Below are 27,914 nucleotides of genomic sequence, written 5' to 3' on the forward strand. Positions count from 1 at the left end.
GTGCTTCTACATTTTACTATGTAGGAATGAAAACTTTGTAAGGTTGGGGACTCTGCTTTTTTAAAAAACTAATTAGTTTGGCATTTCCCTAAGAGAACAGGTTTTTAAATGCTTATAATCTTCCAACACACCATCCCACTATTCTGATTCTCTCCCATTGGAAGTGGTAATCACTGCAGAGAGAGGATACACAGACAGTTTCTACCTCTATTGATAGAGTACTTGTTGCTTGGCAACACTACACTAGTGTTTCCTTGCCTGCATCTTTTCCTCCAATGTACAAGGACTACATCCACATCAATGTATAACGATGACTACTTGGCTGAAATGAAAAATAGTACTTGACAAGCTCAAGAACCTTAAATGTTCACTGAAAATCTCTAAGACTGATGTTTCCCACTAAATGTTCCTTGGGTTTTAAACTGAGGTTTCTAATGTCTGCTTTCAATAGATAAGTTTGAGATATAAATTATGGTAAAGATGCACTACTTCTGTGATAGAGTATTTCTTATTATTCCCTTATTGGCCTGGATTTTTTCATCCATTGCACAATTTATTCTAATATGGAAAGCAAAGCATTTATATACTCATCAAAGGGAAAAAAAGTATTATTTTCAAAAGTCATGTTTGTCTAAATGGCACTTTATTCTGTTGGCTTCCTTTTTTCACACATGAGCTGGGTTGATGTAAAGTCACTGTTCTTTAATCTCCTTATTTTCAAGTGACTAAGATTTTTTTCCTGGAACCTGTAAAAGTTATTTTATTTTTATTTTTTGCTAAATTCATTCAGGTGACACTAGTTAATAGGTTTCAAGTGTCCCTTACTATGATACATGATCTGTATATTGCATTGTGTGCCCACCACCTGAAGTCAGATCATCTTCCATATTTTCTAAATCTAGGATTTATTTTAGAAATAGCACACTAACATAATGTGATGTAATTACCCACGCTTAAAGAGAAAAGCACCATTCTAGGAAGAAAAACTTCACTGTACTGTGAATAGTCAGCACAGATTAATAAGCAAGGAAAAAGACCTACAGATAAGTTATCTAAAATTCAGCAAAGGAGTGTTGAGTATCAAAAGGGTGGGGTACCAGAAATTCTGGTAAATCAGTAACTAAAATCCTCATAGAATGAGTGTTATGACCTCATTTTGTCATAGTCCAGAGAAAACTGCAACAAGAAAGGGTAGTGATTGGTGCACTCTGATGATGTGAGACACAAAACTGAAGTGTTAGGAAAGAAAGTAGAATAGTCTAGAATTGACTTTCCTGAGTCAGCCCTTAATAGAATGTTTCATATATTTCTAATTAATTTTTCTGTTCTTAAAATCCACTATTACATATCTCTCATATTTACCTTTACTTTTTATTCTGATATTTTCCTTGTTTGAAAAAAGTTTCAATTTTTAGTAGTGGCTATTAATTTCATAGTTGAGAACACTTTATTCATCTAATATTTGTTGAGTACTAGAGCAGACAGTGGTCTCAGCACTAAGGATACAGTGATGAAAAAGCTGAACAAATGTGAAATCACAGATTTGATACTTAAGCATAATAACTAACATCTCAGTTTCCTAGATCACAGTTTATGAAATTCTGTTCAAAGTAAGAATATCCAGTCTAATATGGCAAATACAGACTAAGAAGATGGTGTCTGGATATAGTAATTTCTGTAGTATATATAATTCATGTATTTTTTTTAGTGTATGTTTAAAGACTGGCCACGTAGTAGTAAGAGAAATAATGTTGTATTTCAAAAACTGTTTTCAAATAGTGGTATGAGAGAAAGGTATGGTACCAAGGGGTAGTAAGGGGTCTTTTTTAACATTTAATAATTTCTTTGTTGCATTTTTATTACCATTTATTCCCCTTACATCCTCCTACTGTGCCCTCTCAGCGCAATCACCACAATGTTGCCCTTGTTCATGCTGATCAAGAAGAACAAATCAGTACTGAGAGATAAATCAACAAATGTTAGCTTCAGCATCAGAATCTTAGTATGGCACCATGAGACAGATTTTTCCAAGCCCAAACCTAATGGAAGTGAACCTTTTAAAACATAATCTCAAAAATGACATCCTATCACTCTTGCTGTATTCTTTTTGTTAGAAGCAAGTCACTGGGTCCAACCCACACTCGAGGAAGTGAACTGAAATTCTGAGGAAGGCCACTTCAATGGAACAAAAAATTTTCCTTGCTTTTTGTACATATTTGATATGTTTCATCTCATGGTCTGGAAGCATAAATCCCCATCCTTGCATTCCAGTAGAAAATTTCTGTAATATTCCTGGTATCCTGCCATTTTTATACTATGAACTTCCCTGCCACCCTTCTTATAGCTGGCTGTAGGTCTTTCCCCTTGATTAATCTGTAGGGATTATTTACATATTACAAATTATTAAACTGTACTGTTAGGCAATTTATAATCGAAACTCACCACAATCTCATCAATTTCAATGTTATAATGAATAACTTCTAGATAAGAAAAAAACAAAAAGGAGGATTTAAGTGATTTAGAGATAAGGGATGGCAGTGGTGACATCAGATATGACTCAGATTCATAATCTCTAGTTTCTTAGGTGTCAAAACAAGTCAGGGATACCTTTCTGTCCCTTGCTTCCATATTATTTTTCATGAATACTGGATTGCAGGAATGAACATACATACTGCTTAGGAAAAGGAAACACAAAAATAGATTATTTTCAAAAATAAATCTAAAAACACTATAATAATTATAGCTAAGATTTATACAGTACTAACTATGGGCCACATAATTGTTATTATTTTATAATGTTACTACATCTTCACAGCATTCCTATGATGTAGGTAATATAGTAATATCAATTTTACAGATAAGGAAATGAACCATTTTTATGTAGTTTAAACTAGTGTATTTTACTCCCAAGCTAGTGCATTATACTGCCTCAAAAACTAAATGTTATAATGGGTTTCAGAGTTAAAGGAAAAACTGTCCATTTGGATATCTAACTAAATTATAGATCTAAGCACCATATTCACAGACCAAGATTTTAGAATTTGTGAGGCAAAATACCTTGAGACATGTTAATCTAAAAGTCAGTGTGATGAGACTGTTAATCTTTTAAACAATGATAAAATATAAATCAGGAATATAACTAAAAATGTTCAAAGTAAAAAGTTTTATTCAAAAAGCATCTGTTCATTGAAATAACTTTCTAACATATTAAGAACTTATTAGTGGGTACAGAAGTATGGGGAATATTCATATTCATATTCCAGTTTTTTGGTATATTTGTTTTCATAACCAGTAATCAGACAATTTTTGTCATACTTAAAAAAACTAAAATGATTTCTGTTTCCCTCTCTGCTTCTCTAGTTTCTAGACTGACTTTCATATCCTGATAAGGGCAGTACTGAGGTTCAATTACTTCTTTCATTCTACTTACAAGTCTGTCCACTACGTAACTTTTAGCATTTTTTTTAGGTCTAACAGTTGTATCATTAACAGGCTTTGTTTCATTTCAACCTTTACAAAAGTATTTATTTTGCCTCCCTCCCTTTTGGTGGGGGAAAATGTGTGTCACAGACTACTTTGAGAACCTGTTGTAGAAAGAGGCACATATGTACAGGTAGAAGAGTGTTTGTGCATAATTTTAAGGAGTTTAGAAGCCCCCTAAAGCTCACCACATTAACTCAGGTTAAAAATTTTGATATGCACTTACTATATTTACAGTGTAGTAGCCATAAAGAATACAAACAAAATACAACAGGAGATATGAATTGCAAGAGAAAGGCTCCTGGTACCCATACAGCACAATATACAGGGTTTTATTTATTTAGATGTATAGAATTCATAGCAAAACAAATGAAGCATGCCTAATTATTTAGGATAAAAATAACATTTGATAATGTTTTCAGAAAAAAATGGAAGAAAGTGAGAAAACAAGTCATCCTTCTCTTTTAAAAGGAATAACCATGATTTCACAGGAGTTAGGAAAAGAAGGTTCAAGGAGCTACTCCCTTTACGTAAAGCATTTTATTTATCTATAGTGCTTGTACTTGTGCTGTATATAGAATTTACAATGCTGATAAGAAATCCAAATGAAAAATCCTTTACAAATTCAAATATAAAATAAGAATTTGTACCAAATAACTATCATAAGACTCTCTTCCATTCTTGAATTTCAAATACATACTAATTTTGTGGTCACCTTAAATAACACTGTCCTTTGCAGGACAATGCCATTTTATTTAAAAGGATCATTATAAAAAGATTAACCTCAAATTTTCTGAAAACATTTGGTATGAATAAAAGCTTCTCTATTTTCAGATCAAGGGTCTGGACTTTGGCCTTTCACTTTGCACATGTAATCAAAAGTGCTATAAAACTGTTGATCTGACTTACTTCTGGCCAAGATGGAGGGGTAGGTAGATACACTTTGCTTCCTCGCACAATCAAAAGAAGGACCACAACAAATTTAAAAACAAAAAGCAACCAGAACTGCCAGAAAATTGAACTGTATGGAAGTCCAACAACCAAGGATTTAAAGAAGAAACATTCATTCAGACTGGCAGGAGGGGCGGACAGGACCTGTGGCAAGGAGATAGCTGGTGGGGCAGGTAAGGTGGAGAGGGCAGTCCCGCATTTGCATGTGGATAACTGGCAGGAACAACTGGGAGTGAGACAGACCGTGCAACCAAGGGTTCTAGTGCAGGGAAATAAAGCCTCAAAACCTACGGCTGTAAAAACCTGTGGGAGTTGTGATGGGAGAAACTCCCAGCTTCACAGGAGAGTTCACTGGAGAGACCCACAGGGTCCTAGAATGTACACAAACCTACCCACCTGGGAATCAGCACCAGAAGAGACCAATTTGCTTGTGGGTAGTAGGGAAAGTACCTGAAAGCTGGCTGAGAGCTGAGCAAGTGGCATTGTTCCCTCTCTGACCCCTCCCCCAAATACAGTGTCACAACGCAGTGACCTTGAGTTTCCTCACCCTGGAGAATACCTAAGGCCCTGACCCTTACAACATAACCAGTGCTGGAGACAAAAAAAAATATGGTCCTGAGGAAAGAACAGATCAAAGCTCCACAAATATGACTAAGTGATGAAGAGATAGCCAACCTATCAGATGCACAGTTCAAATCACGGGTAATCAGGATGCTCACAGAAATGGCTGAGTGTAGCCACAAAATAGAGGAAAAAGTGAAGGCTATAAAAACTGAAATAAAGTAAAATATAGAGGGAACCAACAGTGAAGGGAAGGAAACCAGAACTCAAATCAATGATTTGGAGCAGAAGGAAGAAATAAACACTCAACCAGAACAGAATGAAGAAACAAGAATTCAAAAAAAATGAGAAGCTTTGGAACCTCTGGGACAACTTTAAACATTCTAACATCCAAATCATAGGTGTGCCAAAAGGAGAAGAGGAAGAGCAAGAAATTGAAAACTTATTTAAAAACATAATGAAGGAGAACTTCCCTAATCTGGCAAAAGAAATAGACTTTCAGGAAGTCCAGGAAGCTCAGAGAGTTCCAAAGAAGTTGGTCTTAAGAGGAACACACCAAGACACATCATAATTAAGTTACTCAAGATTAAAGATAAGGAGAGAATCTTAAAAGCAGCAAGAGAAAAGGAGAGAGTTACCTACAAAGGAGTTCCCACAAGACTTATCAGCTGATTTCTCAAAAGAAACCTTGCAGGCAAGAAGGCGCTGGAAAGAAGTATTCAAAGTCATGAAAGGCAAGGACCTACATTCCAGATTACTCTATCCAGCAAAGCTCTCATTTAGAATGGAAGGGCAGATGAAGTGCTTCCCAGATAAGGTCAAGTTAAAGGAGTTCATCATCACCAAGCCCTTATTTATGAAATGTTAAAGGGAATTATCTAAGAAAAGGAAGATGATAAAAAATATGAACAGTAAAATGACAACAAACTCACAACTATCAACAACTGCACCTAAAACAAAAACAAAAACAAACTAAGCAAACAACTAGAACAGGAACAGAACCACAGAAATGGAGATCACAGGGAGTGTTAACAGTAAGGGTGGAGAGGGAGAATGGGGGAAAAGGTATAGGGAATAAGAAGCATAAATGGTAGGTGGAAAATAGACAGGGGGCAGTTAAGAATAGTATAGGAAATGGAAAAGCCAAAGCACTTATATGTATGACCCATGGACATGAACTAAGGGGAAGAATGCTGGTAGGGAGGGGGCCTGCAGGGTGGAGGGGAATAAAAAAATGGGACAACTGTAATAGCACAATCAATAAAATATATGGAAAAAAACCTGCTGACTTGACCTGCCATCTGTGTCAAGGTTCATTTGTACACTTGAAATTATCTATTATAATGTGTAACATAATTTAAAAATACTAAAGTGTAAAAAAATTGCCATCCTTTAGTGGCATCTGATTACTGAACATTTTCAATACAAATTTATTGCAGAAATTTTAGCAAAAGAAGAAAAGTGTAATGAGAATGATGAACCAGAAGAATGCTAACATCTTACTGTTTATTTTGTCTGAGCTAAGCATTTGGCATATACATTATTTTATTTAATCTTAATCCTATGAGATATACCCATCATTTTAGAAAAAAGACATATTATTTATCACAATTTGCAGAATTTAAGGATATGAAAGTTACATGCAGTCAGCCACACAGCTATTAGGTGGATAGAGTAAGAAATCAAATCCAGATTAAGTTTGGAACCTGAGCTCTAGTTCACTAATATATGCTGCCCAAGAAAGAAAAACAAAACCACGAGTAACCCCACCAACCAGATACAACCACGGCTAACATGAGCGTTATTTCACTAATCCTGTTCTCTCTGAATTCCCAACAACCCCACTTCTCTCTCTCTTTAGGCAATCAATGTTAGTTTGGTGAATTTCTTCTAGATGTTTTCCACTATGAATGTGTATTCATGTTTTTATACAAATACATATTTAATTTTTTAAATCACAGAAAGAACATGATGCAATATATAATGTTGCTATGACAGGAAATTGAAGCACAGAGATGTTACGTGACATGTTTAAGATCCTAAGACTAGTAAGAGGAAAGTCAGAATTGAAACACCATAAGACATTTAACAAAAATGACTATAAATCTTTACATCTTTTTCCTCCTTATTTAGAAACACTCTAAGCTCTTATGCTAGCTAACAAAATTAGCTAACGTTGACGAGCACTTATTATGAACCAAGCATTCTGCTAAGTACTATTTATTTATTTAATTCTCATCCAAAGATATGTCTTCATTTATTTTAGAAAGAGAGGAAGGGGGCACGGAAGCAGGGAAGGAGGGATGGGGAGAGAGAGAAACATCGACTGATCACCTGCCATACACACCCTAAATGGGGATCCAACCACAACCTTTTGGTACATGGGATGACGCTCCAACTGAATGAGCCACCTGGCTAGGGCAGTACTTCATATTTGTTAATGTAAGATTATTATCCCCACTTTTACAGATGAGGAAACTGAGGTTTAGAAAGGTTAAGTGACTTGCCTAAAATCACACAGCTAATAAGTAATTCCATTATCAGATAAGTTAGAGTGCAGGATGAACCTCTTATTTTGGGAATTGTTTTGTTGAAATCACTGATACCAATTGGGTACCCTAAAAATAGAACACAGTTCTGTCTCATACTTGTAACCCTACACAAATCACTTATATTCCCTGGATCTTTATTTCCCCACTGCAAGATGATTATCAAACACAATTCATTTCTCCCCTAACCTGGTTGCTCAGTTATATATAACATCATCAGTCATCTCCATGGTTTCAGTTGCAGAACCAAAATATACTGTTTACACGTATTTTTTTTCTCCCATTTTCTGCATACAACAAATCTGATTTGAGGAAAGGTAAAACTTAAATTAGATATTTTGGTATCTAATGTTATAGAGACTAAATTTCTCAATTTATTAGACAAATATTCTAGATTAACAGCTATATCCCAGTGCAGCTTTCCTGAGACTTTACAGACCACTTATTAATGACTTGCTCTGGTTTGATACACAATTTCTTTTTATATGCAGGACAATACTGAACACCAGACATGGGTACACAGATACCAGGTACAAAAACAGAAACCAAGAAAAAGATATGTTCACTTCTCAGACACAAAAGCTTTATTCTTCTAACCTTGAATACAGGCACCAAAAGTTTTAAGTTGAGATAATACAGAAACAACATCCCCAATTACTACTCAGAAGTCAATGTCAAAATGAACCCTACAGATTTCCAGTACTGCCCAACGGACAGTGGACAATGCTGTGAACAGTCTGCTGCAGTGACCCAGCTGGTTCTCCAAATGTGCAAACCCAACCAGCAGCATCAGCATCACTAGGATTTTGTTAGAAAAGCAAATTCTCAGCCCACCCAAGGTGTACTGAATCAAAAATGCTGGGAATGGGCCCATCAATTTGCATTTGAAGAAGGCCTCCAGGTAATTCTGAAGCATTCTAAAATTTGAGAACCACTGCTCTAACCTTTGTGAAATATACTGTTTTCCTAAATTTGCATGTGATAATGAATAAAGCAGGTGGACAAGAAGGTATCAGAATACTAGCTTTAACTGTATTATTATGTCTGAATATACAATAAAATGTGGCTCCGGTCATTGTTCTGTCAGTATATCCTATGGAAGAGAAATTCAAAATGAATGGTTACTTGTTTGCTTTATGAGTGTATACTGTGTTCATTTGTTTATTGTGAATTTTTGGTATCAGAAAATAATAGCTTCAACTCTCAGGTTACCATTCTTATCTCAGTAGAAATTTATTTTCAGAGTGGTTAATAAGAGCAAATCACTAAGAAGTTTCTGTGCTTTAAACCTGTTTCAGATAAGAGCCTGCAAAGCAAGGCAATTAACATTTTGACAACATGTTTTAGTTTCTTCCTGGCTTTCTGAAAATTTGAACTGAAGTTTTAGTTTGGTTCAATTCCAATTTAGCAAAGAATTCATGCTTGTGGAAAATATATGTGAATAACATGAATAAGATTCTTCACAGTGATTCAGCAGTGGCATTCCAATATACATTAGCTACCTTACTTCTTGACTATAACAAGAGCTAGATTAGATTAAGGATGTTAGATGGACAATCAGGAAATAAAAGCATCTGACTTCTTTTCCAAAACTCAATGTAGGAATAGGGAATTAGTCCATTTATTTTATTTCGTTACACTAAAATCTGTGTGAACAAATGCAAAGCACACTAGTCCACTGATCAAGAAGTATGACAATACCTCAAAACATGAAAGCATCTTCCAATAATGTGCTATAGTGCCATTTCATTCCTTTTAGAAAAAAAAACAAAACTGGTTCCTAATACATAACTACTATGATTGACTTAAAATCAATATTCATCTATAACAGTAGATGAAGCCCAGGATTTATGCACCCTGAAAGTGAAATCCCAAAGCCTTTCAATACTCAAAACTGATTCATAAAATCAAATGTTTCTGATTAGGTTTGGCTCAAGTTTTTGCTGGTTGTCTTCTTTATTTTTTTAAATCTGTCTTTTCTGGGTTCAAAGGTATACTATCCTGAATATTTTAGATGAGAACTACTGATATCTTCCCTAGGAATTAGAAATCATTTTATTCTGCTTACCCTTATTGCTGTAAATATGTAGTGGTTGCATTCACTGTGGTTTTAACTCTAATTTTAATGAGTGGGAATAAACAAAAGACCTAAAACCAAGTCTTCTAAGGTCCTTTACTAAAGCTCTGATCTGTATACTCAACCAGAGCCATGAACATAGCTCTATAGACTCACTGTAGAGTGACTGTAAAGGATGTTGCCAGGCAACCCATCTAAGTTTGGGAGAATCTAAGCATTGATAATGACTCTGTCTCAGTTTGGCTCCTACACAAGAAGGGTTTTAGTGAACTCCCACATGTGCTTATAGGCTATTCATGAGAAAAGATATTTCTAAAAGTGATTGTCTAGGAATCCAAATCAGGAACCTATGTTTCTTTTCTAATTCAAGCTTAATGTTTCCAGCATCACAACTACTTTCTATGACTGTCCAGAATCCAACTGGAATTAGGCGGAATAGGTCACACGTAGAGAGCTAGTGTTGAGTGATCATATTTATTCAGATTTTTAACATTCTTATTTGCACATGGCCAAAGCAAAATTTCTTCAAGTATTCCAAATCATGAAAATCACCCTGAAAACCATTTATCTACCACAATCATTTTAATTCTTTTGAAAATTACCTTTAAAGTTTTTAAATACTTATTCTCATTAATATCAATAGTTGAAAGGATGTTCAGCAAAAACTATGTTATAATAAGGAAAATATGCAATCAGTTGCAAAAGAGGTAATGGGTTTGTTTTTATAAATAGTATACATGCAAAACACTGCTCTGTTGGATGGGCCTGGTCCAAACCTCCCTCTTTCAAAGCAGACACTTTGCATGCATGCTTACCAGGGCAGTATGCATCCACGTCCAGTTTCTGAGCTGAAGTGAGGGTTGGTGAGCCAAGCTCGGATTCTGGAATTCGTGGGCTCTCAACAAACTTTGCCTTCCTCAGAGGGGCTAAGGACAAAAAAAAAAAAAAAGAAGAAGAAGAAAAGAAAAAGACAAAGAGGGAGAGGAAAAAAGGGGGAGGGGGAATAGAAAGGAAGAAAGAAAGAAAAAGGAAAAAGAAACAGAGGGAAAGAGAAGGGAAAGAGAAACATAGAGGGGTCATGAGTAAGGGGAACAGCAGGCAACAGATGGAAGCACTTAAATGAACGACACACTCTGTCAGACTCAGATCAGGTTACCCTATTTTTTGAGCCAGAAAAAAATTGCATTCTTCATAGAGGAGATGGGTCTTGTTAAAAAGTCACTGCAAACTGGAAAAGCTAAAATCTAATATTCAAAACTATAAGCAGAAGTTGTAACTGTCTGTAATCTTTACCTATTTTCTCTCTCTATAAAGTGAAGAGCTTTCTTATTTTGTCTTTCTTTGTCATTAAATACAGGTATTAACTAAGGAAAATATAGGACTAAGTTTTAGGATTTTGTTTACAATAATTGTAACCATAAGTTTTCTTTATCCAGAAATAGCTATCATAATACTCAGTTGTGATAAATACCCTAACTGGGATTAATCTACCTCATGTAACAAGGAAACCAATCACCTGACTGTTCAGTTATTGATGTTAACAAGTCAAAACTACTAGTGGACTGAGATATTAACTAGGCAATGCCAGTATGACACTGGATGCTGAACAGATATAATTTAGTTACAAATATAATCATGTGGTCTATGGACCAGTAATATTCCACACCACGGAACCCATTCATTCTTGTAAGGAATGAAATATAAAATATAACTCACAAATTGAAAGCTTCACTTATTGAAAGCTCAAATAAATTTTATTTACTGATTTTTAGGGGTAAGTGTTACACTATTGATACACATTTAAATAATCAGTTAATATATTAATAGTTAAAAATATGAATAAGATTGCTTGGTACTTTCAAACTGAGTTCTATTAAATAAATTATGTAATATGGTGAAAATGTTTAGCATACTATCAAAATGTCAGCTGAATCTGATATTGATTTGTATTTATTACATATCAGTATCATAACTATCCAAAACATAGAGTGCTTAAGATCACATTACTTTTTTCAAAGTTTCTGCATATTCTTCAAAATTCTCATCTACTACTGATTCACAAGGGATTCTAAGTTATTCCTAAAAGGACCTGTAAAAAGTAATATAAAACTTTGCCATTATAATGGCTAGAATTCTTCTCTATTTTATTTGGAGGATAAAAATAACAAAATATTAAAAAATACTTTTGAAATGTGCCAGTCCTCAAAACTTACAGACAACTAATTCACACTTTAAATCCTCCTGGAGTGTGTATGAGTATTTTAAGCTTCTGTTAAAAAACAAAACAAAACAAAAACAAAATAAAGCTGGTTACTATCTCCATGGCAACAAAGGCTAAGGTTGCTAACAGCATGGTTTTCTGCCTAAAGTAAGCTTTGAAACAGCAGAATTCTCACCTCTCCTAAGAATGTAATACTTGAGCCTATTTTTAAGAAATCATGTCACAAATGAATATCTCAAATGATTTATATGCATATCTACTGGCTACTAATAGCCAATATAGATCTCTTATCATAATCTCACCAATTAAAAAATAATGAAAATTTATTTATCCAATATTGTTTAGTACAAGATAAATTCTAATTTAATTCTGAAAGCTCTTAGGTCTGCAGAATTTTATTAATACATTGTCATGGCAACAAAATAACAATTTTACCTGCTGAGTTCTGACAAAGACAGCACTCGTCCTTGCTCAAGGGACTCTATATATCTAAAAATCTTAACAATTTTCATAATGAATTTGGGGCTAGTAGATAGAAATTAGCAACTCAGGGTAGATATGTAAGGAAGAAATTGATGGATGAAAGGAGAAATTGAGGGAGGTCTGAGTAGTGTACAAGAATTATGAGATGGATTCAAGGGGAAAAATCAGGATGATAAAGATCTGTGAACTCAGTGCCTTGCAGATGTCTCTATTTTTCCTTCTTAGAGAATTCCAACTGAGATATTTTTAGCTCATAGCAGACATTGAATTATTTTTTCCACTTTCATCTCTCCTTTATCCATTCAATGCTACACATGTCCAAGAATAAATTTGAATTACTTCATAAGGTAGCTAATAATGTTGCTCTGATCCCAGAAAACTAGTATCATCTGTAAGTCAATCAGACAAACAGTATAATCATAGCATGACAGACTGTCCAGGAGTCTTAACTACTGCTTGGTGGAGAACACAGAAGATCATCTTGCAAGATGACACAATATTTTGCTTGGAAGCCTAGAATTTTAATGTACTTCATTGTAAAAAAAACTGGTATATGAGATGATTCAGGTGGGTAAGAGAATTCTAGATCAAAACTGTTTACCAAATAAAACAAAGAAAAAAGAAAAGAAAAATGAAGTGGCTGAAATGAAATGGGAAGGAGGGCTCTACAATCAAACCAGGGATTTTACTGTGATGTAGGAGATAATAGGAAGGTACTGCTCTGAGAAGTACTCTGAACCTATATTGGGAACATGATTCTTATACTGTAAAAGACTTGAGTGTGGGAATGTGGCAGAGGTGGAAAGGAAAAATAAACATCAGTTCAGAGTACCAGCTTAGTTATGTCAAAGACTTAGGTCTTGGCTCTAGTACTTATTAGTAGTAAGAAAACAAGCTGTTAACTAAACCTCACTCAGCCTTAGTTTTCTCACGAAGTCAATGGATTTTTACCAGGCTTTGTAAGTAAGTCGAAGCACATAAATACTTAGCCCGATGCTTGGATATGGTGGTATAGCTCATCTATGAATTTATTAAGACATGGAGCAGGGTGGGCTATGTCTATTTAAAACAAAGTAAGCAACTGTTTTCAAGACATAGTATGGAGAGGCAGTAGAGAGGAAGTATAACATAGTGTAATAGTGAAGGGTTACTTAGCTTAGGAATTAAAAGGGTCTGGATTCTGAAACCATCTGAAACCAGCAAGCCTAACTTAGAGTCTCACCTCTTCTCCTTTTCCCCAGCTGTGAGAACCTTTCTGTGCCTAGGTTTTCTTATCAGTTATTTGAGGGTTAACAACAGTACTTACACCATGAAGGATGACAAGAACAATGGAATTACCAATTATTTAAAAAATTATTTAAAATTATTTGTATAAAAATAATAAAAATCTTTTTAAATTATTCATAACTTTCTATGAGGAACACATTAAACCCTATTTTGCAGAGGGGGAAATAGAATCACAAGATCCCATGCCCAAGATCACAGTATTTAGGTAGTAGACTATTACAGACTCATATCCAAGTCTTTTGATTTAGAGTATGATATATTGTTTCATTTCAATACAGTTCTTCAAGTACACACTCATTTTAGGAAGAGATGATTTTCAACAATCTATAAAAATGGCAGTAAGTAGCACTGAATTACATAGTATGGCAGAATTTACTAGTACCTATCAATATCCTGGCCTCCATTCCTTTCTAAGCAGAGGGGTGACTATAATTGCCCTGTGAGGTTTAGGAAGAACTATGTGACTAGTTTTGGCTTATGAAGTAAGAGAAGAGGGGACATAGCCCTTGCATGATTCTATAGTCTGTCTCTTTCTCTGGCACGAAAATCACAGAGGTCTCATGTTGAAGTGGTGGAGATACAAAATTGAAGCAATTGTATTGCTGTTATAAAGGACATAAAGTATAGCTGTATTGGAGAGTTGCGCAAATTTGCTGGGTAAACTAGAAATAGACCTTTGTTGTGTTAGGCCACTAAGATTTTTAAGGTTGTTTGTTATGATAGCATATACTATCCTCTTTTGCTTAATGAGATAGTTACAATGTTATTTCCTTTTCAGTCATCTTTCAATTCTTTGGAATACGTCAGAAGAAAATTTTAATGTGGTGCTAGTAGTTAATCCTTTTTCACAAAGAGAAAGAAGAGTTTAGCTTCACAGCCATTGGAGACAAAAGATTTAGCTAAAATTAACGTTCTACTTCATTTATACCATATGATGATGACTTTCAAGTTTGACAGATTTATACAGTGTATAAACTTTTAAAGTAAATTTATTAAAATAAAAACAAAATTTAAAGAAAATATTAGGTAAAAATATGGTTGTAAGAAAGTATGGCAAAAATCATTAAGATGCTATGCCAAAGAATGAAATTTAAGAAAGAGTGCTATGCACCAAGCTATATCTCACTAGGGTACCTTTTGATTTAATTCTCTATGTCCTGTCCATTCTATGTAGAGTTTTGAGCAAATTAGTTAGGCAACTGCATTTAAATTGGCATACAGTATTAGGAGATAGAGCTGATAAAATATTTTGAGATAATAAGAACAATCTATTAGAGTCATAATTGGGATATGGGCTAGGCATTTCAGAGAATTAAGAGATAGGTGAAGTGGAGAGTAGAAAATTAATTTAAAAAAGACATATAAACAGACATGGTTATTTGAACAGTCTAGTCTTTTGATTAGATAATCAGAATAGTCTCCTCTTAAATTTTTTGCCATCTTTTCAAGAGAGCCAATCCAGTTCTACATACTTATAATAGTCATGGACAGCACAGTGGAAGGTCAAAGAGGGGAAAGAGGAAGCACAGAGTGATTCAGTTGTACATGTAGTACACAATCTCTGAAGAACCTACATCCAGGGTTATACTGTGGCATCCTTAGACTAGTATGTGAATATAGAAAAGTTTTAGTTACTCTGTTAAACTGAGAGTAAATCATGAGGCCGTTCTTAGATACAAAGGGGAGATTAGTAGGTTCTAAAGCTCATAGCTTCTAAACTTGCGCTACCACCCCTCAAAATACCTGAAGGGTCTCATGAGGCTCACTCACCAAACTTGGCATACAAAGAAAACCTTTGGAAAATTTTGCCTCTGTATATGAAGAAAGAGAAAAGGAAAGATAAATAAGATGGAGAAGAAGATAAAGCATTTCATTTCAGGGAGATGGAAGAGAAGATGCAGGTTGAAAGGGAGACAGGGACAGAGAGTGGGGACACCTAGATTAAAGCAGCTGTTCTAACAGGTCAGGCAGAACAAGAGCTAGCACCAGAGCCAAAAGGAAGAGAGCAGCGTTTTCATCTGAATGAACTGATGTACATACAAACTTATTGAGAAAGACCGAAGTCTCTCAAGCTTACTTTAGACTTAAATATTTTTAAAAAGTATGCTCCTCTCCCATAAACACCACTACTGTTACAGTACAATCATGTTTCCTCCTTGTGTTAGGGTAAGCCAAGAGCGAAAACAAACAACCCTAAAATCTCAATGGCTTAATGTAAGAGAGTTCTCACTTAATATGACTGTTCAGTAGGAAGCTCCTTATCTTAGAGCTTCAGAGTTCTCTGGTGGTTTCTCTGAATCAAGCCAGAGGCTAGGGTGAAAAAGGAGGAATTGCATACAAGAAATTTTTATAGCCTAGCCTGGAACTGGGATACATTATTTTAACTCATATTATTCAAAATTCAGTAATACGACACACTTATCGGCAAGGAATACTGGGATATATAGTTTATCTGTATGCCCAGGAGGAAAGAAGAATAGGTTTTGGTGAATGCATAGTATTCTTTGCCATATTCCATAAAATATGTAGCTTGGAAATTCATTAAGAGTGAGATGCAGAACTAATGAACAAAGCAGCAAATTCTATATAAATTTAGCCTTCTTTCTTTTAAATGAACTGAAAATACACCATCAAAAATTAGGATCAGCTTAAATCTACTTTTTCATTCAAATATAATGATACCTTTTATTATGCTTTATAGATTATATCTGTAAACAAAAATAAATATAATGCTTTAGATTACAGTGCCTAGAATAATGTCTGGCATATGGTATCTGGTTAATAATTATTTGCTAAATGGACAGTATACAGTAGAAAAATTAAAGCAAAGACAGGCATTACAAATAGAGTTTTAATAAAACAAATGTTTTAAAAAGTACTCATGGTGCTTGTTTGGCAGCACACATACTAACATTGGAACAATACAGAGAAGATTAGCATGGCCCCTGCACAAGGATGACGTGCAAATTTGTAAAAAGCACTCATATATAATATAAATGTTAATCACACTATAAATACCCTCACTGATTTAGGCTTTCATAAAAGAAACATTATAAAAATCACCATTATTATATTCAGACTATAATCATTTAATTCCTAGCTTTAATGACTGGATTATTTTCCATAAAAATGTCCAAGAAAATATGCTAATAAGGACATAGTTCAGTTAAAAATGAAACACTAGAAAAGACACTTTAGTCGTGTCCAAGTACCTTCACATTCCGCAATATGTGAAGGATGCATTAACAAAAGATGTCAACATCCTTCTTATGATCGACCAGGAAGGCTAAGCAGCTGTTTTCTGATCCTCAAAGGCATTAAGTCACTAGAAGATCAGTCTGATCCTTTTGAGCCCTTTTAAAGCTTTGTTGAGGCAGGTGTGGAGCAACTTTTTACTCCTAGGCTAATTTAGCCCTGCTACCAAAGTGTGTCCTTTCTTGGATCTCTACTGAATGCTCTTAATGCTTCTAACAAGATCTCTACACTCTGATCACAATGAAAAACACCTCCAATTCCTATGAGAACTCTAGGAATTGTTCAGTTTAGAGCTCCCTGGTATTTATTTTTTCCTCTAGCCTCATGGAATCTCACCCCACCTATGTGCAACTCAGTATTAAGACTCAAAAGGACCCTTATGCAGAATTTTGTAGTTCTTTTCTGCTTAGCTCTCTATTCTTCAATAGTCTGTAAATTCCAGTTGCCTTGGTTTCCCCAATTTCTGATCTCTGTTTCCTCAGTTCAATAAGACTGTCATTCTCTGAGTTCCCAATCATCAGGAAAATACGTTTAGGCAAAAAGCCAGAGTTCACCTAGTTTCCTCCCCCATCCTTTCTCTAAGGCAGGGGTGTCAAACTCATTTTCACCGGGGGCCACATCAGCCTTGAGTTTGCCTTCAAAGGGCCAGATGTAATTCTAGGACTGTATAAATGTAACTACTCCTCAACAGTTAAGCGAAAGCTCAGCACTGCTGCCAGGTAGAAACAAGGTGCCGGGCAGGATAAAACAGGTGGAGGGCTGGATTCAGCCCTTGGGCCTTGTGTTTGCCACCTGTGCTCTAAAGGATCACATTACCATGCTGTAAATTGTCCTGTCTCTGAAAACAGTTGTTTCTAGTAAAAGGGCAAGTCCAGTACAGGTCACACCATCATAGTGGGAAGAACTTTCTCATGGTGTTTTGTTTTTGTTTTTTATCCTCACCTAAGGACACACTTAGAGAGGGAAAGAGAAGGAGAGACGGGGGGGGGGGGGACATCATTTGAGAAAGAAACATTGATGGATTTCCCTGACTAGGGACTAAACCCCCACACCCTAGGCACATGTCCTAACTGGGAACTGAACCTGCAACCTTTTGGTTTACAGGACGACACTCCAACCAACTTAGCCATACCAGCCAGGGCTCTCATGGTATTTTAATTGGTCTTTTCCAGATGTTTATTATTCAAATCATAGCTCACAAAAGGCAGAACCTTTGTCTCACATATTGGTATAGCCTTAGTGATGCTTATAATAGTGTGGGCCACAGAGAAAGTACTATTATTTGTTAAATGAATTAACTATTTGTTTATCTATATATTTTTGGAAGTATAAATAACCTGCTTATGTCTTCCACACATTTGGTGATTAAAGCCTAACAAAAAACTGATGATTCAAAGCCATATCCAAGGTAACTCTAGAATTAGTCTGTTCCTCCCATATAAATTTTATTTTTATGCAATTACGTTGTACTACATAAAAGGATATCATAGACACATTGATACAAAGATAGACCATATGAGCAATAAATATGGAGACCAGCATAGTGCTCCAAAAAGTTACTCCAAAAATGACTGCAATAACTTTTAAAACATTCCTACAAGACATTACTTTAGTATTTTGAATAAGTTAAAGACTTTCATTTCAAGAAAGAAAATTGAGATTTAAATCTTTGTTTACTTATACATGTTATAACAAAGAAAAAGACACATTATTGTAGCATATAACCCATTGTTATACAAATCATCTCTTTATAGCTGTGAATGGCAAAACTCAGGGTATATCAGATAAAATAAGGCAGTAGAGATTTCAATGACCTATTTTAATATCTTTTCAGATACAAATCAATAATCTGAGTTCAGAAAAACTTTTTAAATATGCTAACATTCAAATACCAATTAGTTTAATGGCATTAGGTTTCATTTCCATATATCTGAAGAAGTGCCAGGTTTTTGATAATATAAAAAGGAGTTTCAAATTTCAAAATTTTGGATATGTTGGCTTATGTGAGATTTTTGGTTTACTGATATAAGCAATTCTATATATTTGTCAGGCCAACATCTGAGTTTTAAAGTAGCTATATAATATATAACTACACTTAAATTTAAAATATTACATAAACATATTTCATCATAGAAATTGGAAAATACAAGAAGCAAATATAATGCAATTAAAAGTTATCAGAATCCTACCTCTGTTAAAGTTTCAGAGCATATAGCCTTTCCTATCATTTTATATAAAGCCTAATGCCAACAAAAGCAGCTAAAATGATTGATGACTTCTGTTTAATATATGACTTTTGAAAAGAACTTAAACCCCAAAAGTGGCAAGTGAATTTACTGAGCAACATTTTACATGAAGTGAACAGTATACCTGAGAAGAGTTGTGTCTCTAATATGAAACTGAAATTAGCCAGTCTTTTCCTTGTTAAATGAATGACTCTCACCTCCTCAAAATATAAAGTATCTAAAACAAATTTTATATGTGTAACTTATAAATAGGTAACATTTATACATGTAATTTTTACAATATGGAGCATACATATGTTATGACTATGGAATAAGGCTAGATGTACTTGTGAATGTTCTAAAAATTAGTTAAAATATCCCCATCTCTCTCAAATTAAAGAAAAAATATATTTCTCTAGCACCTTTAAACAGAAATAGTATATCTGTAATTCATATCTTCTCATCATATGCCTATGAGAAAGTAGAGGGAAAGAAATAGTAGGATAAAGAAATGAATATTTAGCATAATGCTCTCCAGTTCCATCCATGCTGTCACAAAGCATAGGACCTCCTTCTTTCTTTCTCCTGTGTAGTAACCCAGGCTGTGGGTACAATAAGCCAGGTGGTGAAAGACAAGTACCATATGATCTCACCTTTAAGTGGAACCTAATTAACAAAACAAACAAGCAAGCAAAATATAAGCAGAGACATTGAAATTAAGAACAAACTGACAGTAACCAGAGGGGAGGTGGACAGGGGGATAATGAGGGGGGAAGGGGGAAGTGTTTTCAGAAACGACTATAAAGGACACATGGACAAAACCAAAGGGGGGTGGGATCAGGGGAGGGAGGTGGGGATGGCTGGGGTGGGGGGACTGCTGGGGGGAAAATACAGACAACTGTACTTGAACAACAATAGGAAAAAAAAAGAAATAAACATTGTGATTAAAAGTAGGCTTTAAAGTGAGACTTGTGTTATATGCCCTATATGAGTTCAAAAATTTTTCCCAGCTTGGATTCCACCTCTTTAAAATGTGAGCCATATCTCCCTCTTAGAGTTGTTATGAGGATCAAATTTGAAGAGTATAGTATAGATAAGGCTAAAAAAGATATTTTTATTATGCTTTGGAAATAGGCAGCTGAAGCACAATGTGCTACTGAAGGCCACAGACAGCTCCCCTTGGGACACAAACTAAAATATGTATATTGGATTTATGGATCAACCATAATGCACACAGTATGATGCTCTATACATCTCTAAACTAAGTAGCCTGTGTATTCATAACAATACAATGCCACTTATCTCCTTAGGTTATTGTAATTATTGAAATGAACTCATCTTTGTAAAAGAATTAGTATACTGCCTTGCACATAAAATGTGCTCAATACTATATGTTGTTGTTATTAGTAGATAATGATGATGATGATGATGATATGATAAGTTAATGGAGGAACACTGACATGTACAAAGTACATTTTAAGATGTTAATCAAAATATTTGGTATGTACAGGGATGATTTATGACATTAAAGTGCAATAAGTAATCTACTCACACATCTTACCTCAGTTCTGTCTCCCTATCCCTTGAATCCAAAAGGATAGCTGTTATTTTATAGATGAAGTTATTTTCTTCAGTGAAATATATATTATAACAAGAGTAACTAGTACAGGTTCTCTTGTATGTATGATGGGGAAAGGTACAGTAAGTTGGAAAAGCGGTATCATATATAAGAAAGCTAATAGCTCATTTCTTTTTGAACATTTTACAAACTGTGATTAAAAAGTATCTTACGAGCCCTGGCTGGCGTAGCTCAGTGGATTGAGCACAGGATGCGAACCAAAGTGTGGCAGGTTCGATTCCCAGTCAGGGCACATGCCTGGGTTGCAGGCCACGGCCTGCACATTGATGTCTCTCTCTCTCTTTCTCCCTCCCTTCCCTCTCTAAAAATAAATAAATAAAATCTTTAAAAAAAAAGTATCTTACATTATATGATACTGGAATCAGGGTTTTGGTATTATAAATTTGAAATGTAAATTTTACCCCCCTCTATTATTGTGTCTAAATCATCAAACCCTACCAGATAATCTCTTTCAAGGTAGGGACTGTAGAATAATCATCTCAGAACAGTGTTTTGAGAATGATATATAATGCAATCATATTGCTGGTTTTCCATTTTGTATCAGCTATCAATAATGGCTGAAAATATGCTAAGTACAATAGCATAAAATTCCTTGGGAAAAAATAGTTTTACATGCAGTTAAGAACTAAGAAAGAGATAACTTTGGACACTAGCATGTAAATAATGGTCAGCCATCATTTACTGACAACTCTAAACTGACTTCTCCAAGGCAGACCCAAAGGTCTAGGGTTAACAAAGAAAGCAAAAAGTTAACAATTTGGGAAGAAAATTAAATTTTTTTTCTTTTTTAAAACTTCAGAAAAGTAAAATGAAGAAGATCCTGGGCAGTCAATGTGGGAGGCAGAAAACTGCTGCAATCTGCATAAACATAAACGCCGTGCCAGGCTGTAATGAAATCCTACAAGGGTAGATTAACAACAAGTAAGTCTTTGTCCCAGGGACAAAAATGACTATTGAGACATTTTCAAAGATTAACTGTGAAGGACCATTAACTTTCTGGCTTGTTTTTGGAATGTGCAGTTGCTACTAATCTTATAATAAGAAACTCACAGCAGAGAACACTTCACCACCACTAAACATGGGTAAAGAACCACAACATTCTCTAATCTTAGAATCTCTTGTAAGAAATTCCCAGTCTTTGTAACAGGACAAATTGCTTTTCGTATCTCTGAAACTCTGGAATTATCTGACTGGGAAGAAGATGAGAAGATGATTAAGTCCTCAGAAGAACACAATATGGGAAGATAGGCTGCCTACTCTGATGGAAAGTAAACCATGAAAAGAGAGGGTTAACTAGAGGAACAGAACTATTGTTCAACAAGGTAAGGATTTGATTTATATGTAAAAGCAGTAATTTTCCTTCTTACTTTCCTTAAATATACAGAGAAATGAAGTAATATTTGCTGTACTCTTCTTAGTTGTATGTTAGTAAGAGGGTGGTCTATAGATATGCAAAAAGTAAATTGATTTAGTTCAGAGGTCTTTACTTTCATAAGACTTCTCCCACTCGTGGTTTTTAAACTAATAAAACACATTGCTCTACTCGCCATATTATTTTCTTTAAATATAAAAAAAAATCTCAGTAGTAGTATAGAAGTAGAAGCAGTGCGCACAATACAGTCAAGAGGAATGGAACTAAAAAGTAAATCTCAAACTTAAAAGTTCATAAGTTTTTCTTATAATTTCCATCATTTTAAGAATGTACTTCACTGGATGAATGGTAAAGAGAAAACATGTAAGTATGGAACAATAAATGGTAAGGAAAACAACACTAAAATCAGAGTTTCCATAAAATTTAGCACTAAATCTAAATGTTGGTTTCCCAATACATAAATATTCCTATGGCTAGAAACAAATAACTTTTGAGAAAGTGTCAGTATTCATGAAAGACAAAATCTCAAAATCCTATTGGGGAGGTTCTGCTTCTGTGAAGCCAAGTAAGCTTCTCTGCCAGATGGACCCTCTCACAGATAACAACTATAAACTCTAAACAAAATATATCAGGTCTGTCCAGCCATCTCATATGAAAAATAGGGACATTTAATGAAGAAGATACAAGATACAAGAAAAATCATACTTAGGACAATGACACCTCAGTAACATTCAAAGTAGGCACCTTGGGACCTCACATAGTTCTCCCAATCACCATCGGCTGCCCTGTTGTATTTTCCTGAATTTCACTGATGGTCTGAAACCTCCTCCCTTTCATAGGTGATTTTAGTTTTGGGAAAAGCTGGAAGTCGTGGGGTGCCAAATATGTGCTGTAGGGGGTCTGAGTCACTGGCTGATGTGATATTCTGCGGAAAAACTACACAAGATGTAATGCATAAGTGGGCACATTCTCATGATGAAGCTGCCAATTACCAGTTGCCCACGGATACAGACTTCTGAAACATCCAAATAGTTTCCAAGGAGGAATGTTCAAGTTTAACACAAAATTTGATGCAGATTTGTTGTTCTACTTGCTCATTTTGAATGTGACGGCCACACTGTACACATGCTCACTCAAAGGCATCCACTGCCCCCACTGATTAGTACAGTGAAGTCATCACTGTTCTTGCATGTGCATTCCAGTCCACTCTCCTTGGCTGCCAGGTTACATCAATATCTCACAAACTGTTCTTGTTATATTAACAATGCTTGGACTTTTTCCAGATGGGCCTAGTGAAAAACTACCTCAAAGCCCTGGAGATAGAATACAAAAAACAGATTCTGGAGAAGAGCTGACACTTGCAAGAGAAAAGACCAAACTGGGATGAGTTTCCCATTTTTCTGGCTTTTGGCCTGTAAGCTGGCCACAGTCAGCACTGCATGGGTCATTAAAACTAAAAAACCTACAGTGTTTCTAGTCTTGTGGCAACAACAATCACTGGAAAGTAAAGGGAAGATTTCCAAAAAAGGAGAGAGAATTAATTACAGGAGGCAACCAGGTTCTGCATATAAACTCTGGTCAAACTTCTGGCTAATTCCTGAACCATGCATGCATGGGGCAGAACTGAACTGAAATGATGCCCAAGAGATACTTTTCTACTGAGTCAAATCAAGTTAAATGCCTGCTAAAAGAAAAATATTAACACTTTTTGAAGAAACAAGACAAAATCCAGAGTATCCTTTAAATAAAATGTCTAGGGTGCAATATAAAATTACTCAATACATGAAGAACCAGGAAAACATGACCTATTTTCAAGAGAAAAGATGAGGACCAACCCTGAGTCTCTCCAGGTATTGTAATTAGCAGATGAGTCATTTAAAAACAGTCATTATAACTATTTTCTGTGAAGTAAAGTGATATGTTCTCTTAATTAAAAAGGGGAGGAAATCTCAGCAGAGAAACAGAAACTATTAAAAAGGACCAAATAGAAATTCTACATCTGAAAAATGAAATAGCTGAAATAAAAAGTCACTGAAAGGGTTTAACAGCATATTCAAATGTTTAAACATGACAATTTAAATGACAGTATATAGTGTCTGTGTGTGTATATATATGTGTATATATACATACATACACACACACACACATATTATACAGTAAACTGAGAATAGTTTAAAATGACAGGAGTCAGTGACTTTGAAAACAGACAAATGAAAATTATCCAATCTGAAGACTACAGAGAACAAAGATTAAAAGAAAAAAAACCCTCAGGACCTGTGAGATGATATCCAAAGGTATAATATATATGTAATTGGAGTTTCAGAAGAAGAGAAAAATAGGGTGAAAAGATATTTGAAGAAATAATGGCTAATGTCTCAAGTCTGTAAAAGACAAATTTTCATAACAAGAAGCCAAGAAAACCTATGTAGGGATAAAGTAAACAGGACTACATTAGGCCTTTCATAATCAAACTGCTAAAAATCAAAGGAAAACAGAACATCTTGAAAGCAGCCAGAGAAAAACAATATATTACATATAAAGGTTAACAATTTGATGTCTAACTTCTTATCAGAAACATGTAGGACAGCAGTACTAACATCTTACAAAGTAGAAACAAAAAATACTGTCTTATATCTGATATAATGAGAAATACAGAAATTAGGAAATAAAGTATTTATAGCTATAAGCAATAAAACAGAAATCAGTGACATAGCTATGTCAGGAAGAAAGGTGAGAGTAATGCACATAAGCTTTCATTACATAATGTTTCATTAAATATCTTTAAATCAAGAAATTTTTGCCCACACAAAGGGCACACCTCAAGTACCCAACTTGGGTGATAGGGAAGGCTGTTCCACTGGACCCTACAGGATACCTACTACATTAGACTACACTACCAAGACGAGAATCACAGCAGCTCTACCTAATACATAGAAACAAACTCAGGGATGCTGCCAAAACAAGGAGACAAAAAAATAAGACCCAAACGAAAGAATAGGTCAAAACTCCAGAAAAAGAGCTAAACAAAATGGAGATAAGCAATCTCTCATATGTAGAGTTCAAAACATTGGTTATAAGGATGCTCAAGGAACTTAGTGAGGACCTCAGCAGAATAAAAAAGATCCAGTCAGAAACGAAGTATACACAAATTGAAATAAAGAACAATTTACAGGGAGACAGCAATAGAGTAGATGAAACTGAGAATCATATCAGTGATTTGGGACATAAGGAAGCAAAAAACAACCAATTAGAACAACACACAAAAAAAATCCAAAAAAAAAAATGAGGATAGTATAAGCAGCCTCTGGGACAACTTCAAGAGCTTCAACATTCGCATTATGGGGGGTAGGCAGAAAAAGAAGAGTGCAAGAAATTGGAAATCTATTTGAAAAAATAATGAAAGAAAACTTCCCTAATTTGGTGAAAGTAATGGATATGCAAAAGTCCAGGAAGCACAGAGCATCCCAAACAAGATGGATGCAAATCCCACTCCAAGACACACCACAATTAAACTGCCAAATGTTAAAGATAGGAGACATCTTAAAAGCAGTAATAGAAATGAAGTTAGTTACCTACAGGGGAGTTTCCATAAGAATGTCAGCTGACTTCTCAAAAGAAACTTTGTAGGCTAGAAGGGATTGGCAAGAATTATTCAAAGTCATGAAAAGCAGGGACTTATAGCCAAGATTGTTCTACCCAGCAAAGGTATCATTTAGAATTGAAGGGCAGGTAAAGAGCTTCCCAGACAAGAAAAAAACTAAAGGAGTTTATCATCACCAAACCATTATTATATGAAACATTAGAGGGATTTATTTAAGAAAAAGAAGATCAAAACTATGAACAATCAAATGGAAAAAACACAAATCTATCAACAATTGAATCTAAAAGATAAACCAAGCAAACAAGAAGAACAGAGACAGATCATGGACATGGAAAGTATTTTGATGTTTACCAGATAAAAGGGGATCATGGTGGAAGGGGTGAAGAGGTGATAGGATTAAGAAGTATAAGCAGGTATACAAATAGGTACTTACAGAATAGCCATGGGGATGTATAGTATAGGAAATGGATGTGTACACGTGACCCATGGATGTGAACAATGGTAGGATTGCCTGAGGGAGTGGGGGGTGCTCAGTGGAGAGGGGCAAAGAGGGAAAAATCAGGACAGTTGTAATAGCATTATCAATAGAATATAATAAACAATTGGCCATAATTTTAAAAAGGATAGAAAAATAAAAGTGTCTTTTTTTTTTTAGCTTCTTTTTCTTTCACACAAGAAAGCATGAAATCAGCTACATTGATAACAGGCCATTATGAGGCATTCACCAAGAAAAGAACGGCCAAACTTTCACCTTTGAGGCTTATTAAAGTCTAATAAATGGTGGTGATAACATCATCTAAGTCTCCACTACTCCTATGGGAATACTGATGTCTCTTTGTTTCTTTTCTATGTGAAGTCTGCAAACTCAGCTACTTCCCCCCCACCAACTCTTAAGTAAAGCAGGCTCAAGTAATTAAGAATGTTGCAATTTTTCCCTACAAAGCAAGTCTATCTTATAGCCAACTTAATACGTACCCTTGGCCAAAGACTAATTTGTTTAGCTGCCACAAAAACCTTATATCCTAGGTGTTCAATCACAGAATGAACAAGACATGCAGCCTAATGCATGTATGACGGCCATTTCATTCCAGATATAATATAAAGGTACCTACTGCTTGAGGAAAAAGAGTTCCCTTTCCAACTGACCTGAAAAGCAAGTGGTGTGTAATTCTATATGAAGCATGATGATGAAAAAATGCCTTCCTCAGAGGCTGTGTTATCTAAATATATGAATCTTAAACTTTAGCATGCATCAGAATCACTCAGAGGGTTTGTTAAAACACAGACTGGTGGGCCCCACTCTCAGAGTTTCTCATACAATAGTTTTGGTGTGGGGCCCAAGAATTCATAGTTCCAAAAAGTTTCCAAGTGATGCTGATGCTGCTGGTGCTGGACCATAAATCAAAACTTAAAAGACTCACCAATCTAAATGAGCTCCAAAGTTTCTTCAAAAATTGAAAGCTATGAAACACATCATTTTTAAAAGTCTTGAGCCCTGGCCAGGTAAGTCAGTGGGTTAGAGTGTTGTCCCGAAACACCAAGGTTGCAGGTTTGATCCTTGGTCAAGATACATACAAAAATCAACCAATGAATGCTTATGTGAGTCAAACAACAAACTGACCTCTCTCTATTTATTTAAAAAATACAAAGTCCAGAATGCAAGTAGGTTGTTTACATTTGATTTGAACATACATTAATACTGGATATTTGTATCAGACCTGATATAAAAGGAAATTCTCATGTGAACCTGTGCAATTGGTACAAAATACAAAAAACAAACAAACAAAAAACTAAGAAATTTTGTTTGAAAAGGCAATAATGATGTGATACTTGGTAACAGATACATGTTTAATCCCCCCCTTTCCTTTTTTCATGGAGATGGGAAAGGGACTGTTAAAACAAACACAAACAAACAAACAAACAAACAAACAAACCCAAAACATACAACAAATCAAATGATTCTGACCTTTTTCTTTTCCAAGATAGCTTTTATCTATTCTCAACCAGTATAGCTACACTTTCTACATTGCTGATTCTTTAGTCTAGATTTCAATCACAATCTGTTTTACTTTAGTCTGTACATTAATGTAGCAGTAATTTCATTCTTCTTGCCTTTTTTTTTAGATTTTATTTATTTATTTTTTAGAGGGAACAGAAGGGAAGGAGAAAGAGAGGGACAGAAACATCAATGTGTAGTTGCCCCTCATGTGCCC

At 35.0% G+C, this 27,914-nt stretch overlaps 1 protein-coding gene, 1 long non-coding RNA gene and 1 other non-coding gene across 5 annotated transcripts in view; 2 read left to right on the forward strand and 1 right to left on the reverse strand.

Annotated features, from left to right (window-relative positions):
• Positions 1 to 27,914, reverse strand: part of TANC2 (tetratricopeptide repeat, ankyrin repeat and coiled-coil containing 2) — a 317,432-nt gene that overhangs the window by 143,499 nt on the left and 146,019 nt on the right. The window contains exon 5 of one of the 3 annotated variants that reach the window (XM_045836185.1): positions 10,434 to 10,544. The exons of the other annotated variants lie outside the window; for them this stretch is intronic. Coding sequence (XP_045692141.1) covers positions 10,434 to 10,544 — 111 coding nt within the window. The remainder of the gene's footprint in view (positions 1 to 10,433; positions 10,545 to 27,914) is intronic. 3 annotated transcript variants of the gene reach the window in all.
• On the forward strand, positions 16,494 to 16,599 carry LOC123817834. The gene has a single exon (XR_006785534.1). It is a non-coding gene; the product is annotated as a U6 spliceosomal RNA (small nuclear RNA).
• LOC123816934 overlaps positions 21,819 to 27,914 on the forward strand; it is a 51,697-nt gene continuing 45,601 nt past the window's right edge. The window contains exon 1 of the long non-coding RNA XR_006785357.1: positions 21,819 to 22,050. This is a non-coding gene — a long non-coding RNA (uncharacterized LOC123816934). The remainder of the gene's footprint in view (positions 22,051 to 27,914) is intronic.

Source organism: Phyllostomus hastatus, unplaced genomic scaffold, assembly GCF_019186645.2.
Source record: "Phyllostomus hastatus isolate PE091 unplaced genomic scaffold, TTU_PhHast_1.1 phas_contig_210, whole genome shotgun sequence".
NCBI classification, from domain to species: domain Eukaryota; kingdom Metazoa; phylum Chordata; class Mammalia; order Chiroptera; family Phyllostomidae; genus Phyllostomus; species Phyllostomus hastatus.